Genomic DNA, 18,381 nt, shown 5'->3' with positions numbered 1-18,381 from the left:
ATGTGTGATAAAAATACACTACTTCCAATGAATATTTAATTCTTATTGTTAAAACCAGCAAATCGAAATTATTAAAGTTGATAATGCATTTTTACAATGTTTTGTTACATTGTCCTTACTGTCCTAAAGTGAAAACTGTTAATCTCCCATTCTAGGCGATTACTAATAAGAATCAATTGGTGGTGGGGTTTACTTGTGTTGAACCAATCTTGCTGGTGAAATCATTGTGTTTAGAATAGTGGTATATATTGTGTTGTGTATAAATCAATTGGGTTTATTTGGTGTTGCCTTATTAGGAGAACTGTGAAGATAACCTACAGGTTAGTCATACACATATTGCGAGTTTAACAAATGGTAGCAGAGGAATAAAATTGCAAAGTATCATAGAGAAATGTCGAAAAGTTGGGTACCCCCACCATCATTGAATAACGAGTCCAGTTACAAAGACTGGAAAAAAGACGTTCAAATATGGCAAGCACTCACAGAACTAAAGACGGAAAAACAAGGGCCAGCTATATTCATCGGTTTGAAAGGAAAAGCTAAAAAAGGAGTAGACAAAATTTACTTAAAGGATGAAAATCAAACTGCGTACCTGGGTTATGAAACCTTTCAAAAATTTAAACGACCCTCTGAGATGAGCATGAATGATTACCTTATAGAGTTTGAACAATTATATCACAAAATCCAAGTTCACCGTATGGAACTTCCTGATGGAGTTTTGGCATACCGAGTTTTACAAAACGCTAATCTTACACCAGAGCAGCATCAGTTGGCTAGAGCAACTATAAATGAATTACGCTATGATTCAATGGTATTACAGTTAAAGAAAATATTTGGTGATACTGTGGCCTCATCTGTGTCAAATGATGCTGTAAAGATAGAGCTTGTTTTACAAGCAAGTGCAGATTCTACGGAGCAGAATTACTTCACTAAAAGAGGTGGATATCAGCGTTGGGCTGCAGCACCAAATCAAAGATATGGATGGAGGAAAACCAGATCCAGTAACAGAGTAATAAATCTGCCTGATGAATTTGGAAATATTTCAAAGTGCAATATTTGTCAGTCCATTTATCACTGGGCTGTGAATTGTCCCCATTCTTATGAGAATCAGGAGTCTGAAGATTTGAAAAAGGAAGAGAGTCGTTCAAAAGTTACATTTTTTTCTAAAATTAAAGAAAGTGATATGCAATCCCTTGTAGGTGAAACTTTGTCATGTGCAGTTTTAGACTGTGGTTGTACCAAGACAGTCTGTGGTAAGAATTGGTACCAATGTTTTATTGATAATATTGATAGTGATAAACTGCCAGAAGAGTATCCAGGTGGAACAAGATTTAAATTTGGAGAGAGCGAAGCAGTTTGTTCCATAAAACGAGTAATCTTACCTGTAATCATTGGTTCAAAAGAGGTTAATCTAGAAACAGAAGTTGTACCCAATGAAATAACTTTGTTTTTAAGTCAAACATCTATGAGAAAAGCAGATGCAGTTTTAGATTTTAGCAACGATACTGTTAAAATGTTTGGAGAATGCCATCCTTTAAAATTTACCACCACAGGTCACAGTTGCATACCTTTAAACAACAAGAGAATAGAATTAGATGAAAAGAATTATGACCATTTGCTTCCTCAAGTTGCCTTTGTATGCGCAAGTGAAAAATCCAAAAAAAAACAAGATCGGCAAACTTCATCGTCAGTTCTGTCATCTAAGTGCTGAGAAATTAAAATCTCTTATTAAAGCATCAAATTCCTTTTTTAGAGGACCAGAGTGAAATCATGAAATTAATTGATAATGTCTCACACTCTTGTAAAGTATGCCTTAAGTATAGAAAACCAAGACCACGTCCTATTGTTGGCTTACCAATGTCGTCGGAATTCAATCAGTGTGTGGCTTTAAATTTAGTGCAACTTTCACAATCATTGTGGTTTATTCATATCATAGATACTTTCACAAGATTTTCATCTTCAAAGTTAACAAAAACAAAAGATAAAGATGTGATAACAGACATCTTTGAAATTTGGTTAGCAAGATTTGGTCAACCAAGAAAGTTTCTGGCTGACAATGGAGGAGAATTTATCAATAAAGTGTATGAAGAAATGTGTGAGCAATTTAACATAGAGTTTTCCACAACAGCAGCCGAAAGTCCTTGGTCGAATGGGCTATGTGAGCGACACAATGGTATCATTAAGGAAATGCTGAGAAGATTATAGAGGATACGAAATGTACACCTAATCGAGCACTTTTCTGGCCTATTAGTGCCAAGAATTCTTTATCAAACAACAATGGATTTTCACAAACCAGCTTGTTTTTGGTAAAAACTATGACTATCCCTGCATCCTCACTGATCAGTTACCAGCCATGAATGATACAGTTTCAAGTAAGACTGTGGCCCATAACCTTGCTGTGATGCATGTATCACGAGGAGCATTCATAGCAGCAGAATATTCTGAAAGAATACGTAGAGCATTGCGTCCATAGTGACCAGTGTTACAATGATGTGCAGTATGTAACTTGAGATAAAGTCTTTTATAAAAGAAAAGACAGCGAAAAATTGCATGGACCAGGCACTGTAATTGGACAAGAAAATAAACAAGTACTTGTCAAGCATGGTGGAAGTTATGTGAGAGTCCACATTTGTCGGTTGCAAAAGGTAAATCAAGTAGTACATTCACAGAAACCATCACAAGACTCTGAAAAGAGCCCAGAAGTAACAACTATGCAGTTGGGAAGACGAAATTTTTGACAAATTTGATCTTAAAAGTAATACTACGGAAGTACCAGTAACAGAAGCACCAGTAACTGAGGATATGGGACACCAATAGAGGAAAGATCTAATGAAACATCAAAAAGTGAAACCACAGTCAATGAAAAAAAAGGCAATACCTCTATATTTCAAGGAATACCAAAGTTAAAAACCAGAATCATCTATAAGCTAACTCCAGACAGTGAGTGGATTAAAGAATTATTTCACAGCAGAGCAGGTAAGGTGAGTAGAAAAGGAAAAGAAGGCAGGCAATATGGCAGCTGTTTAAATGTGCAAAATGAAGACACAGGTGAAATTAATTGGTTAGATTTCAAGATGTGTGAGTGAATGGCAACCGGTCGTTGAAGCCAATGACACTGAAGAAGTATTCTTAGCGATAAAAGCAACTATTGAAGACAAGGTCTTGAATGCGAAATTTAAAGAAATAACCAACTGGCAAGACAACAATGTTTTCTCCATTGTTGAAGACAGAAGTCAATCTACAATATCCACAAGATGGGTAATCACAACAAAAAATATAGAGGGCAACAGAATTGTCAAAGCTCGTTTGGTCATAAGAGGTTTTGAAGAAGAGGAGTTTCAAAATCTGACTAAAGACTCCCAACGTTTTCAAAAGAAAGTCTGCGAATTGTACTCACAATGTTAGCAACTAACGAATGGGAATGCCACACCTTAGATATTAAAACAGCATTTCTTCAAGGTAACCCGATTGATAGAGAAGTAATTATAAAGCCCCCAAAGGAAGCAAACGTAATAGGGGTTCTTTGGAAATTGAATAAAGTAGTATATGGCCTTGCTGATGCTTCAAGAGCTAGATATTTACGAGTAAAGGAACAGTTAATTGGTTTGGGAATGAAAATGTCTTTATTTGATGAGGCTTTATTTTATTGGGTTCAAGATGACTGTTGTCAAGGATTGATTGTAATACATGTTGATGATTTTCTTTGGGGAGGATCATAAGATTTTCAAGTAAAAGTCATTGCATCCATTAGAAAAATATTTCGGGTTGGGTCAGAAAATTGTAGTAATTTTAAATATGTTGGAGTCAACATACAACAATTCAATAGTTCTATTGAGTATGACCAAAGCAAATATGTGGCAAGCATTGAACAGGTTGAGATTCTAAGCACCAAAAACAAACATCAAGAACTCTCACATGAAGAGCAATCTAGGTTTTGATGTATTTGTGGTCAATTAAATTGGGTATCTTCTCAATCAAGGCCAGATATTTCTTTTGATGTTTGTCAGTTAAGCACAAAGTTAAACCGTGAAAATGTTCATGATGTTATGAGAGCTAATAAATTGGTAAAGAAGTTGAAATTGGATCCTGATATTTGCCTAAAATTTTGGAAGTTGAAACCTCCATTACAATTAATCTTGTACGCTGACGCCTCATTTGGAAATCTACATGACGGAAGCTCTCAAAGTGAAATTTTTGTTTTTCTTAAAGGTGTTGAGAACACCATGACACCTATCACATGGCAGTCAAAAAAGATTAAGAGTGTTGTGCGTAGCACACTTGCAGCAGAAACCTTAGCACTTGTTAATGGTATTGATGTATCTGGGTGAAAAATGTATCTGGGTGAAAAATGTAATAATGGAAATTTTGAAGACAGATCTAGAAGGTATCTTGTGCTACACAGATAACAAATCTTTGTATGAAGCTGCACATTCAATAAAAGCTTTAGAAGATAAGCGATTAAGAGTTGACATGGCTTCTCTCAGACAGAGCATCAATCAAAAGGAAGTTATATTGAAGTGGACTCCCACCAAACATCAGTTAGCAGATGCAAGTAGCAAATAGTACACTTCTACTGAATGTGCTACAAAATGGTCATGATGAGTATTAGTGACCAATCAAATGTTGTGTTTTCAAAATGTTTTATTATAAAGTTTTTTTTTTGAGTTTTATTTTTCAGAATTCATTGCTAAAACACCACTTAGCACTTGGCATCACACAACTAAGGACCCAAGAAAGAATAGTCTTCAGCAACTGTTTGATCAAGACTTGTATAGTAGAGGGCATTGGTGAAAAGCCAATTTCTCCCCAGGACCACTATACTAAGCGAGTAGGAGTCGCTATAAATTCCTCCCATAGCCGCATAAACTGAACAACGTGCAGAAAAGAAAATAGAGGGAGATCTTCCATTCTAGGCGATTACTAATAAGAATCAATTGGTGGTGGGGTTTACTTGTGTTGAACAAATCTTGCTGGTGAAATCATTGTGTTTAGAATAGTGGTATATATCGTGTTGTGTATAAATCAATTGGGTTTATTTGGTGTTGCGTTATTAGGAGAACTGTGAAGTTAGTCATACACATATTGCGGGTTTAACAATCTATTACAATAAATATTAATAATTATTAAATATTACAATGTTTTGTTACATTGTCCTTACTGTCCAAAGTGAAAACATCTTATTAAAGGCATTAAAAAAATGATATATTGATTTTTGACTTTAGTGACCAATACAAAAGTTGAGCTAATAGAAGTAAATAAATTTATAAGCACTGAGGACAAAAACAACATCTAAAATAATCTTAAAGGGAATTCAAGGTATGAAATGATGTTGGACTTATATTATAGAGCTTAGTTGGTTAACAACAATTCTTTTTAATTTTTTTAAAAAGCTTTTATTGTTTGTAAGATATTCACATATAAAGAATTACAGATTTATTTATGCTGCATAAATTATGATTTCATATGTATCCCTGTTAAGGGATGTGCATCTAAACTTTATCAATGCATAGATATTATAAAGGTGAATTGATTAACATAATTTTTTTTGTCAAAATGACACTAGTTTTTTCGTTGCAGGCCTCTTAACTTTTTTCCAATGACTGATGTATCCGAGGTCGGCTGCCGTACGAAAGGCAGAAAGGAGAGACCAAGATGGCGACAAGAGCTGTGTAATTTGTAGCTAGACTTATGTTATTTATAGTCAAGAAAGCTTTGTTGTGTTAACGTATAACCATTCTTTTCAATGACCAGATAACTTTGGATAGGGATTTACAGGGATTAAAAAATATTTAAAACCTTTTTAGAGGTATTAATTACCATCATTATTTTAAAAACTCAAAACACTTTTTCGCAGCGGTTTTTTGTGTACAATCATTACTTTTATAAGTCTCTTTTACAAAACTACAGAAGGTCTGCATGGGAGAGTGCTGCTGTGCTGAAGCTAACTTATTTATTTAAAAACAATTTTTAATCTACAAAAAATAAATTATTCTTGAGATATTACATCCCAAAGACAATAGTTTGAATTAAAATATAGTATTTTTAGGAAAATTAAAATAAATAAAACGGAAGACTTTGTTTAAAAAAATTTAAAATAGTTTTTAACAATGCTTCTAGTGATGAATAAATACTTTGATTTACCATCACTGAAAAATCGCAATTTAAAAAATCATGCTAAAAAGGTAAATAAACTTTTCTGTGTTTACTATTCTTTTTGATATCAGCGTTATTATTATAGAAAATAATGAAAGTCTAAATAAAGGCTTAGATTTCAAGCTATAGCGTAACAAAAAGAACATATTAAACAACGAAGATTGCACTCTTAAACAACAAAGATTTATCCAATACTTAGCACCATCGTTTGTTTGTTTTGATCTTGCTGCACTCGCCTACCATCTTCACGAACTTTCGAACGCGGCAAAAGGACTAGGTCAATTCATTATTTAGCACACTTCTGCTTGTGACGTAGTTACCTGGCTTCTTATTAGGCGAACCCCCCCCCCCCTGACTTGAGCATCGAACGACTAAATGTTTATTTATAATTTTTTTCCTTTCTTTAAAAAAGTTCTTTATGAAGATAGCAATGAATGAAAATAATTTGCAGGTTCTAGGATTTCAATTCGAGCCGGAAAGAACAGCGAATGATGAGCTAGTTCTGACTTTTCAAGACATGGACTAACATAACATTGGAGACCTTGCTGCTCCTACTCGCCTAAAGTTTTACGGATGTCTATGGTGCCTGTGCGATAAATGTGAGAGGATGCCCTCTGAAGTAGACTGTTTTTGCTGTCACAAGAGAGACTCTATTTAATATTTTCAATTGCAGGTATAAAATTTTCTACTCCTTCATGAGTAAATCTTAGATGCGAGTGTGATTGAGTAATATTTTTCAGATAAAAAATGTATTACGGAACACGAATAATTCCCAGTGGTGGTTTTATTAAAGAGTACGCTGTGGACATCTTTGGTGGCACTCCATGACAAAGAGATTTCGAACAACAACATACTTAGGAGCCCCCACTCACCTCCTTAACATCCATTTCTTTCCTCCTTTCAGATATTTCTCTGACTTTTGGTTTTTCTTTTTAGATCCTTAGGCACCAAAAAAATTTTTTATCCTGTTTTTTTCACCTGTTGTTAGTGCAACACAACAGCGCACCACAACATTATTCTGCCTCTCAACTTTACTGAATGTGCGATCTGAGTCTAATCTCTCTGTGGCAGGACATCTAGTAAAGAGGAAACTAATTTTTAATTATTGATTGGTTGTCTTTAGAGAGGCTGGAAACAACTATGCAACCCTAAGGCCACAGTCATATTGAACTTCAAGTTTTATTAGCGAATGCTTCTTACTTAGGTTCGTACAGAATTAGCACAGTGTGTGCTTACCTTAAGGTCTAGACAAATATCTTGCCTTCGATTTTTTAATTCCATATGAATAATTCATAAAAAGTGGTCTTTCACAATTCAGGGGGTAAAATTCCCAAAGTTTTTAAACATATAATAAAATATCAGCCTGGCTCATGTTTTATTTATTTTGGTCACTTCGGTGTGCTCCAGTTAAATACAGCACACGCGACATATATTTCAGCCTCGCTTTAGTGCCTATCATCCACCATCCATATAAACAATCAAAGCAAGAGACCACATGCTTTTTTTGTAAACAAGAATAAGATGTTGTTCAGTTGGTGTTAGGAAAGAAAACAAATAATTATTTATTTCTTTTATAGAAATTAGTTACAAATAAGAATTTTTTGTCAAAATTCTAATTGATTTTTAATTGAACCGTACCTTTAAGATTTCCTTCACTGACTCTTTAGATGGTCTATTCTTCTTGGTGTTTGGAGCACCAAAGAAGCTCCGAATGTCATTCTATAAAACAAAAATACAATTGGAGTTCACACTCTTCTACCTCACATCTCATGAAAAGTGAGTTGCACAACTCAAAAGAGCAGCAGTTAAACTGTAAAATGTATAATCAAATTCTGCATTTAAAAACTGATCAAATTTAGCATCTATAGTGACCTCCACTCCATGCCACACAAAGACAAAGTCTTCCTGGTAGTAGTGGTAGCATTTCCACCCCTTCAACCAAAAAAAAATGAATCTCCTATGTAATAATTACCGCATCATTTAGTTTCACCTATACCCCTCCCCCAAATTATTATCATTTTTATGAAAATTTAGGGTTTTCTGTGTTTTTAAAAATATCGGAGCAGAAGTCGTTTTAATACATACATTATAATATACAATTTTTGAACCAAATAAAATATTAAAAATCACACTCAACTTTAAACTTGATCATATGTAAAAAATAAAAGAAGTCCAATATCAAGTACTGTGGGCCCACAGGCCTTTGAAATTGCAGTATTTATTAAAAAGGCCTATGTATAATATAAGTCATCATTTTATACCTTGGGTTTCCTTTATAAATAAATTTTGGCACAACTTTCACAAAACTGAAAGTTTTGGTTTTATTTTCAGCTAAAAAATGTAACAATTAAATGCGGTAATTATTAAACCAAAGTTGAAGAGTGCTTCTCAAAAAGCCTTATCAGAGAAAGTTTTTGCCTTTCTACTCAAAATAAGAAAATTTGACTTAACACCTGCTATAAATCACTTCATACAATAAGTATATTAAGTATATACATGTAAATAACTATCACAATTGTTTTCACTAGTCGTTAGCCCGTGAAAAATCCACGGGTTCACCCGTCCTTTTTATACCGCATTGCGTCCTTCTCGCTATTGCGCAGCTAAGCTACCATTTTGCGTGACAGACAGACAGACGTATACGGGTATTATAATATAGATTGAAAACATACCATGATTTAATTTACTCAAAAACATGAGTTTATAGTTTTTCTATTGTGTTGTATTGTATCTATGCATTATTTTTTTTCTAAAAATAAAATATAGAAATACATTAAGGTCTATATAAAGCCGTTTTTAGGATAAATATTTTTTGCTATAGAGAGAATCTGTAATGACCATTCTGTTCAGTTCATGTGCACACACTTTTCTAATTTTGTTTTATATATAAATGCTTATTCAAAAAAAGTTTACCAAAGAAAAATTATGATCAGATACAGTATTTATCATTTTTTGTATTTTCAGGAGATTAAATATTTGTGATGTGTACTTGAGGAAATCATAGTTATCCATAAATCTAAATTTTTAACAAAAAATTATTGTTTGGCTATCTTGGTTTTCCCAGGGACAAAAATTCAACAAAGAACATTATTTGTGCTCCAACAGCTAGCTAGCTGACTATCACCATTTAAATAGCTCAATTATGAATCTAGGTTAGCTAACATTATCAACAAATTTTAAAAGAAAAACCAAAAAAATGAAGGGGGAGGGGGGGGGGGGGGGAATGAGTGCCATATTTGGATTTATTAACAAAAATTATATCAGATAGGAAATTTTAAATACAGTGGTCATTGCATGATCATTTCTTTATAAATTCTTTATCATTCAGATCATTTCTTTATATATGGTGCCAAAGCTTAGTTTAGTGGTTAAAACCCTAGACTTAGTGCAGGAGACCAGAGGGTTCAATTCCCCTTGGTTGCAATTTATTCAATATAAGCGAGATAGATATATAGATGTGCATATTTTACACAAGCTAGCCTCTTAAATATTGAGGGATATACCCTGTCAATTATTTCCAGGGGGGGGGGCTTTTGCCTGGATGGGGAGTCATAGAGTACTTAATGCTCATTTTGAGCTATGTAGAGAGCCAATTAGGGCCCGTGCTCCACCTCCACCAGCAACATTCAACAGCCTAGGTGTGCCCAGGTGTGCCACCATCTCCCCAAATTTCCTCACATGGCGAATCGAATCCTGAGCTAGAACCACTAATCTACGGCACCATAAAGCATAGCGCGCGGTCGTGTAACTAAACTAGCCAAGCTTTTAGTAGGCTACCATACGATATATAGCAAAATTTGTTTAATAGAGAAAAATCTTTGTTAAACTTTGTTACGTTGCCATTATGCATCAATAGATACATTATTTTACTACGTAGCGCATTATTTTTTAGTGGCGTGGGGGGAGGACAGGAAAGAAAAATTGACACTTAAAATTACTTTCATTTTCAAAATTCATCTCCCGCCATAACGACGCCATCTTTATATACCCACCATAATATAAAACAGAACAGTGTTTTAAAGATAGGGAGCCAACAAAACTAGAAAGCTGCTTGATAACTATTAGGGCCGCAGAAAAATGTTGTGGTCGTTGTTGCAATGATGCGAAAAAAATAGAAAACACAGGAAGAGAGATCGTTGTAAACAAGACAAAAAAGAAAGGGCTTGGTATTTTGTATAAAGCTTTTTTAATGCAATTATAGCAAATAGAGTCAATTTTTAAGACAAGATACTTCTTAAGAAACCTTTTAAATAGGCCTTGACCAATTAGTCTTACCACTACTTCAACTTTGTCTGTAGCTAGCTAGAGCTAGCTAGATGGCTAAGTTTTTTTGGGTAAGTTGGTGCTAGCTATAGTGCTAGGTAGCTATATAGCTAGCTAATGTTTTATATCCACCCCCTTTTCTCTTTTGCCCCCACCCCTTACCTTTTTAGAGCTTGCAATCTTTTCATTATTTATTATTTTTATAAGTTATTCAATAAAAAGTATTCTTCTGTGAAGTCATTTAAAGTTTTGTCTGCTATGAAACAAGTCAAAGAGGGTTGTTCGATATGGGATTTCTGAATTAGGATACCATGTTATATTTTATCGTGGTGGTTAAAACTGAACGTTAAACCCCCACACCACACATATCACACACTAAGCCGCGCGACACTTTTCTTCCCTAGACAGTTTGTTATTATTTAATAAGCAGACCATCCACAACCATTTCCACCACCTCCTAATGACCTTAGTGTGTATGCAGAAAAAGTTTTAGGATCATGTGCATGTGATGAACTGTTACACAGATATCAGAGTTTAAAGTTATTCCATAGCGGCATTAACCCACCTGTTCTGAAACGTGATAATTTCATATTATATATTCAATTCAATTTATTTATTTGCCATAGAAAAGTTGAAATTACAGTAGGTATAATCCATTATGTAAATAGTTACATATAGTTATATTCAATGGCTAAGGACCAATACCATACCAAAGCTAATAGTAATGGTGAAGGACACCAAATGAGTAACAAGGGTAAAGTGTATAGGAAGGGAAAATACTATTCCATTATCCCCATACAAACCAAAGGGCAAAAATAATAATAATAATAGGACGAAGAAAATTGACACACACACGCACTTTAAGATATAAATCCATGTTGACAGACACATACATACACAGCACGTACAAACACTCACACACACGACTGAAGGGTCATTTCATGTGTCCAGAAAAAATCTGTTGAGTTTATATTTTATAACAGAATTTGACAATGTGATAAAGGATAAAGAGGTAATTTTTTGTAAATTATTCCAGGAAGTAGTGCATTGAGATCTAATTGAGTTGGTACCAAAATGTTTGAGAGAAAGTGGTCAAGCAATCCAGCAGTTTTGTACCTGGTATTGTAATGGTGTTGATGGATCTTGATATCCTAGGTTTCTGTTAGAGCTATAGGAGTGGAATCAGTGAGAACATATTTAACAAAGAGAATGTTGGAGATTTGTACAATATCAAAAAAATTTTAAGACCAAGTTGATAAAAGATAGGACAGGTTGACCCCAGGCTTGACAACAATAAATAAGATTTGAATAAAAAAGGGAGTAATAGACCTGGATGGTTACTCTCAGTGGCATATAGTGTCTTAGCTTAGCAATAGCACAATTAGCAGACCTTAATTTCTTTGCAGTATCATTAGTTTGAGGTTTCCAGGATAAGGTGTCGTCGAGAAGAAGACCAAGATATTTGACACAGGTAGTTTGGGAGATATTTTTGCCATTAACTTTAAGGTTGAAGGTCCAATTGATTGGTTTGTTTTTAGGCTTAAAGATGATAAATTCTGTCTTGATGACATTGAGAGATATTTTGTTGGCATTTAAAGAGTTAGTTGAAGTGGCCCCTAATTACCCACAGTCATTTTCAAGATATCAAGTGTCAAACATAAAAATGCAATGCAATACCTTCTCTAATCTTAAAAATGCTAATGATGATAAATGTCAATATGTCAGTCCAAAGCATTGATGTTGTGCCTTAACGTCAGAAAAGTTTACTAATACATAAAACACATGAACTATACTTTGCCTGCTATGGACTGATGATGCAGAATGAGCCTATTAATATATATAATTAAATCCCTGCTGTATTTAGTAAAACATTTGAGTTATTGAATTTAATCCATGCCAGTGACCTATACAGCCAATTGCCAAATAAATTATTGTCAAATTTTCTCTGCTTAGGGTAACCAAAACATCTGATATATACATAAAATATATTTTAAAATCTGCTTTCTTTATCTTTGTTTTTAACTAATTTTCCTTAAAAATTAGAAATTTTCTCCTTAAATCTGCAATTCTCCCCAATATTTACTTGTAGGACTCCCCTGATATGCTTAGCCAATTTGCTCACAAGAAAGAGTAATGACAAAATGCAGCAGCAGACAAATCAAAACACACTTGCTTCATGCATGATAGCATTATTGACATCTAAAATGTGCCCCCCCCCTCCCTGAACCATATTTTTATTATGTTAAACCACTTTGATACTAACTTGATTTCCATTTTGTCTATTAGACACAAGTCTGCAAAATCTTGAGAAAAAAAAGCCATGCTATTCTCAAAAAAAGCCTGTAAATTTATATAACATCTGGATAATCGGTATATAATAAACAGAGAAATTCTTTTGTTTTTTAACATTAGCTCCTAGTAGAGTCTGAAAATCATAAAAAGATAAATACATGGCAAGCGTTTTTTGTTGGTTTTTGAAATTTGCATTTTAAATTCTCATCAAAATCCTTGAAATTTAAAATATTCTAGCTGTGAAAAGCTATTTTTTTTTTAATTAGATTTAATTGATGGCATGTAATACATATAATTTGATTTTTTTCATTTGAATTGATGAATAAAGTCTGTGCTACGACACATTCTTAGAACAACTAGTCATTTTTACTTAAACACTTACTGATCATAATGCAACAATGGAATTAAAGTTTTGAAACAAACACTGCTTTGGGTAAAAAGTGCTGTTTTGTTTTTTTCTTAAAGAAAACAAAAGCATGATGCTTATCACAGAGAAGGGATTAAAGAATTTTGTTAATAACTGTAGCAAGATAAAATTTTGTTGTGGTTGTTGATGTTGTTATTGTGTTATGACAGACATTATTTTAAATGTTGAAAGTGTGCCAAATTATACACTTTTACCACAAGGTAATTGGATTATGTAATGTCTCAGCTATGTGTTAAAGTTAATGACAAATAGAAATATTATTCATGTCATCAACAAGAGTATATTATCAGTCTTTTAATTCACATATTTTAATATGATTTATTGTAGTTTTATTTTGTAGACTTATCTATACACGTTATATATATGTTACAATCTGACTTGGAGTATGTCGGCAGTAACAGTATCTGAACATACAAGCCCCAGTTCGGGATCATTAAGTCGGAAAAACAGCAACTTTGCAATTAGAAATATATTTCGTTCATCAAAACGACATCGAAGTAAAGAAAGTATTGACACAGTCAGTACGAAATCATGTGAAAAGGAGCAGGTCAAGTCATCCAGCGAGCCAAAGCAGGATACAATGATGTGCAACGTTTGTTTTTCCTGGAAAAATACTTCGTTGTTTCCAGTTTTGTTGAGTTGCGAACATAGGAATTGTATAGATTGTTTAAAACAATATCTTGTAATAGCTGTCAAAGAGTGCAGAGTTATGGTGTCTTGTCCTGAATGCTCAGAAGTGTTTCATCCTTCAGATGTGAGGATGATTTTTAATGATGACAATTTGTTTGCAAAATATGAAGAGTTCACTTTACGTCGAGCTTTAGTTGGAATACCTGATATTAGATGGTGCCCAGCGCCAGACTGTGGATATGCAGTTATTGCTTCTGGCTGTGCTAGTTGTCCACAGTTAAAGTGCATGAGACCAGGATGTAGTTATGAATTTTGTTACCATTGTCGGCAGTTGTGGCACCCAAACACAACTTGTGATTTAGCTCGCATGCAAAATCAATTTGAAATAAGGTCCTTGTCATCTGCAGATCGAAAATCTTCAAATATGCATGAGGACATAAAACCATGTCCGAAGTGCATGGCCCTTATAATTAAAATGGATGATGGTTCGTGTAATCACATGACTTGTGCAGTATGCGGAGGAGAATTTTGTTGGTTGTGTATGAAAGAAATATCAGATTTGCATTACTTAAGGTATTTCTTTAGATGTTTCCTTTTTGTAAAAGTAAAACAGCACTTGCAGATTTTTTCTTAATCAACAATGAAATAACTGAATTTGATTTTGTGCTCTTTTATGTTGTAAAAATTGCTTTTTTTATATTTAGCCCATCTGGCTGTACATTTTGGGGAAAGAAACCATGGAGTCGCAAAAAGAAAATAATGTGGCAAATGGGAACCCTGATTGGGGCTCCTGTGGGAATAGGTTTGGCTGCAGGCGTTGTTCTACCCGCGATGATGATTGGTATTCCAATATACGTTGGCAGAAGGGTAGGTCTAAAACTATTTTTAAATGATCAGGGAACATTTTTAGGTGAAATTGAAAACTGGTAGCTTTTCATTAATTATTAGAATTATGGCGATCATATTTACCATAGAGATATATGTTATTATATCTTTATGTGCACAACACTGTTCATTTAAAACCTGGTATTCACTTTTTTGTATAAACCAACAAACAGTACATGAAGTGAATTTATTTTAAATTTACACCATAGTGTAGCGAATATATATACTTATTTTTGTTTAGTAAGTATAATATACTCTAAATTAAAAATTGTACTATTTATAAAAAAATTTAAATTCTTTCGACTTCGATCCTTATGCTTTTACACACGAGGCATGTGTTCGTCTAACAATATGATAGTTGTGTGTAAGCTGGCCTTTGTATAAGCAAGGTTTCTAGTCTACATGCACCCATTTTAAACCAGACAATCAACTCTGTGAGTACATTTGCAAGAAAAGATTTTTCTCTTTACTGTATGTTTGTTTTTAGATTCGTGAGCGATTTGATTATTCCGAAAATGTGCACAAGAGAAACCTTGCAATAACAGGCGGCGTGGCGTTGTCAGTCATCGTATCACCGTTCTTAGCCGCCCTTACCGTAGGAGTGGGCGTTCCAATAGCTTTAGGATATGTTTATGGCGTAGTTCCAGTGTCGCTTTGTCGAAGTGGCGGTTGCACTGGCGTAACCAAATCTAGAAATGGTCATGGCGTGAATTTTGAATTTAACGAACGTGAAGATACGTACACACTTCCTGGCGTTGCCAGCGTTAAAAGCAGCCCAGTGCGGCGTAACAGTGGTAACAGCAGCATGTTGGATACAGCCAGTGTTTTAACTCAAGGCGGTAGCGTTCTAACAGTTAAAGCTACCATAACCAAAGGTATGTTGCTGGGTGTTTTTTTAAATACTACTAGTCTTGTGTTATGGTATTGTTCTGCTCCACTTTTGTTTTTATTGTTTTAAATTCTCTTTTTGATCTCAGAAATATAAGTCTGGTGGTCCCGTGCCACCTGTTAACTGTTTCCTCTCTTTTAAAGATCACCAACCAAGCATTTCCGGAAGCAACGACAGCACAAGTTTGGATGGACGTTCTTTTATCACGTCGTTTCGAAGTCGGGACCATGACGTTGACTCCCACGCGTCCTTAATACCTGCACCAAGAAGCACGACCATTAGCATAACTAGTAGTTTAGACAATGTAAATACGAAATCAGCAAGTAACAGCAATATAAGTCGCCTACCGGAAGTTAGTTGCGAAGAGACGAACAGCAATTGCAGTGTCCGTAAACTTGCTGATGATACACATTCAATAGGCTCGTGTTCGTCGAGCAGAGTTAACGACAATACGTCGTCGTCAAGTCGTTTATCACAACACTCGCACGGGAATTCAGCAGACACTTCAGTTATCGCCGAGGAAAGCTCGGCAGCGATTGACGCTGTTAGTGTAGTTTCAAATACACAAGTACGGCCATGAAGCGTGCGTCTGCATTTATTTATGTTTTGTCTGTTTTCTTTCCTTTTTGATGATACCACTTCGTCCTGTATTATGTATTTAAAAGTTTGACAGTGGTGCGTTGAACGTATTTGCAGACTGTCTTTCTTAAGTTATGCTACTTGATTGATCTGATAATTTTTGTTAGATATTTTGGCAGGAACTACCCCTTCTGTTTTTTGTTTCGTTACTTAAGGTCACTTCTTATTAAGGCCTTCTTGGTCGCACCTCACGTTTGCAGACGGACGCATCTTCTACGAATTATTAAACACTAAGAAAACGTATTTATCTCCAATGCAATGAAAGACTATCATATTGTGTGGCAACGTTTAAATACTTTAATAAAAACAGCCTTGAGAAGAAACTCTCCGCGTATTTTGTTTGTAAACCTTTTGTTTTGTTTTTTTGTTTTATTTGCTTTATTTATTTGCTTTATTTTTTATATTCTTAAACTTAGGGGTATATTTCTTTGTCTTGATGATTTTTAGACATGCTTTCTTATTGTATTGTTTTCTGATCCACATTATCTTGATTATCTGAACGCCTCGAACACAAAGCCTTTAAAAACACAGCCCTAATAACATACTGACTTTCAGGAGTATCAGTTTTGGTCTTGGGAACAGAGACGGTCTTTTTGTGAAGGTTTGGTCGGCCAATAAATGTTCTTATTGCTTTAAAGCAATCTGATAGTCTTTTCTCTATTAGCCGTCAGTTCTCTCAATGTATTGAGTATACGTGAAATTATCCTATGATTTAGATCGTTTGTACTCCTTATCTTTACGTGAAGGAATAAGCAGAAAAAAAGGTAAGTGTCAATAGAGGTTCGAGTAATTGAGCTCTTGTCACTCGTTTAGCCACCATACCTAGTTTTTGTAGAACTGAAACATTGAAAAGTACCTAATGAGCTTCAAAACAACCGTCGAACTGTATAAGTGCGACTTTTGTTTCTCCGTAATGATAAGGGGTTTATTTTACTTCATTCTTACAGCATAACTATTACCTTACTATTCCACGCGAGACTTGCCTTTATGTTTCCCCTGCTCTTTGTTAGCATAACTCGGGTCAAAAATATGCCCTGGGTTTTTTGCTTTTTTCTTAAATATTGCTTTTTAACTAATTGGGGACTGATAACGAAGTATTTTAACATGGAGTTTAAATGTAGGGTTGTCGCTGAATTATCTTGCGTAAAAGTCTAACAAACGCGCGAAATTAAGTCTTTCTATCGGTATAAGTAAAATGTGGTGCAGCGCGAAAATTATACTTGATCCTGAGTTAAAATGGATGTGACTACTATCTAATTCGCTACAATTCTTTCGAACAAAAATCTCTCATGAGAGGTGAAGCTCGTTCCCAGGATATTTTTCCTTCATTCCGACAAGAACGAGAATAATTTATTTGACTTTTTTTATCGTCTTTCTTGTATATAACAGGTGAAAAGCCAGGTATTGAGGTTGACGTTACGAAATAAAGAACGCAGCTTTGTGCGTAGGCTTATTTTCTTTTTGTAAATATTATTGTAGAGGAGTTGTATATGAAGCTTTTGTAGTCGTTAAATCTTACAGAAGGGTTAATAATAAATTATTTTTACGAATTATGGGAGTGTCTTCTTTTCTCTTGCGGCTTGAGGCTGATGTTGTAGCATATTCACATAAAGCCTCCATTTCTTTACACCATTGGAGTATCTGTTGCAGTAAAAACACGTGTAAACGCTTATGTTTTTTAACTGAACTTAATGCCTCGATAACCTCAAACACAACATTCCCCCCCTCTTCAGTTCAATATGACTTTACGATATCACTTTACTAAACATAACAAGTTTGCAGATTGTCTTTTTATACATAGATTTACAATAAATCCGTTACTGTTGTTCAGGTAGGTAAATTTTCATGAAAATAGTCTAGTCTTCTTCTAATTCTTTGAGGATATTTTCGTACGTATAACTCCGTAGATCTGGTAGTAGTTTCGTATTCTCCTGGAGTGCCAATATCGTCCTCTTCCTCCCCCTCTTGACCAAAGTTGGTTGGTTTAAGCTTGGACAAGAACTTAAAGTGTTGAACGTTGCATGTGATAGTATGTCCTAGTCGGCTTGCCGTCAATTTTGTACCTTGAACTCGTCTGACACAGTATGGTTTTGGATCAAAAGGGCTTGAAAGCTTGCTCGATAATATCGGCTTTTGTGAGTTTGTCTAGTTCTTTGTCGACTTTTTAACGGACGTGAAAAAGGATACGTCGTGGTTGTTAAGC

General features: G+C 34.6%; 3 protein-coding genes across 3 annotated transcripts in view; 2 read left to right on the top strand and 1 right to left on the bottom strand.

Annotated features, from left to right (window-relative positions):
* The window catches only part of LOC130648079 (replication factor C subunit 1-like), a 29,871-nt gene extending 20,959 nt beyond the window's left edge, over window positions 1-8,912 (bottom strand). Inside the window, exons 1-2 of the mRNA XM_057454098.1 lie at window positions 8,826-8,912; window positions 7,792-7,872 (exon numbers count right to left, since the gene is read on the bottom strand). Of these exons, the coding sequence (XP_057310081.1) occupies window positions 7,792-7,872; window positions 8,826-8,828 (84 nt within the window). The 5' untranslated portion in view covers window positions 8,829-8,912. The remainder of the gene's footprint in view (window positions 1-7,791; window positions 7,873-8,825) is intronic.
* LOC130648081 (dual specificity tyrosine-phosphorylation-regulated kinase 4-like) overlaps window positions 1-18,381 on the top strand; it is a 70,047-nt gene that overhangs the window by 27,979 nt on the left and 23,687 nt on the right. The window lies entirely within an intron of this gene.
* LOC130648083 (E3 ubiquitin-protein ligase RNF19A-like) lies at window positions 13,120-17,731 on the top strand. Its single transcript, XM_057454103.1, has 4 exons — window positions 13,120-14,338; window positions 14,470-14,632; window positions 15,138-15,525; window positions 15,683-17,731. Exons 1-4 carry the CDS (start codon window positions 13,521-13,523, stop codon window positions 16,117-16,119), a joined length of 1,806 nt encoding a protein of 601 aa, XP_057310086.1. The 5' UTR covers window positions 13,120-13,520; the 3' UTR covers window positions 16,120-17,731.

Source organism: Hydractinia symbiolongicarpus, chromosome 6 (assembly GCF_029227915.1).
Source record: "Hydractinia symbiolongicarpus strain clone_291-10 chromosome 6, HSymV2.1, whole genome shotgun sequence".
NCBI classification, from domain to species: domain Eukaryota; kingdom Metazoa; phylum Cnidaria; class Hydrozoa; order Anthoathecata; family Hydractiniidae; genus Hydractinia; species Hydractinia symbiolongicarpus.
Note: the sequence above shows the minus strand (reverse complement) of the source record. Positions and strands in the feature narration are given on the sequence as shown.

What these genes read in the sequence shown, in the direction of transcription:
- LOC130648083 (XM_057454103.1), top strand. Translation starts at nt 13,521, where the DNA reads ATGTCGGCAGTAACAGTATCTGAACATACAAGCCCCAGTTCGGGATCA. An exon ending in TCAGATTTGCATTACTTAAG is followed by an intron (nt 14,339 to 14,469) that starts GTATTTCTTTAG and finishes TTTTATATTTAG; the next exon opens with CCCATCTGGCTGTACATTTT. An exon ending in TAAAGCTACCATAACCAAAG is followed by an intron (nt 15,526 to 15,682) that starts GTATGTTGCTGG and finishes TCTCTTTTAAAG; the next exon opens with ATCACCAACCAAGCATTTCC.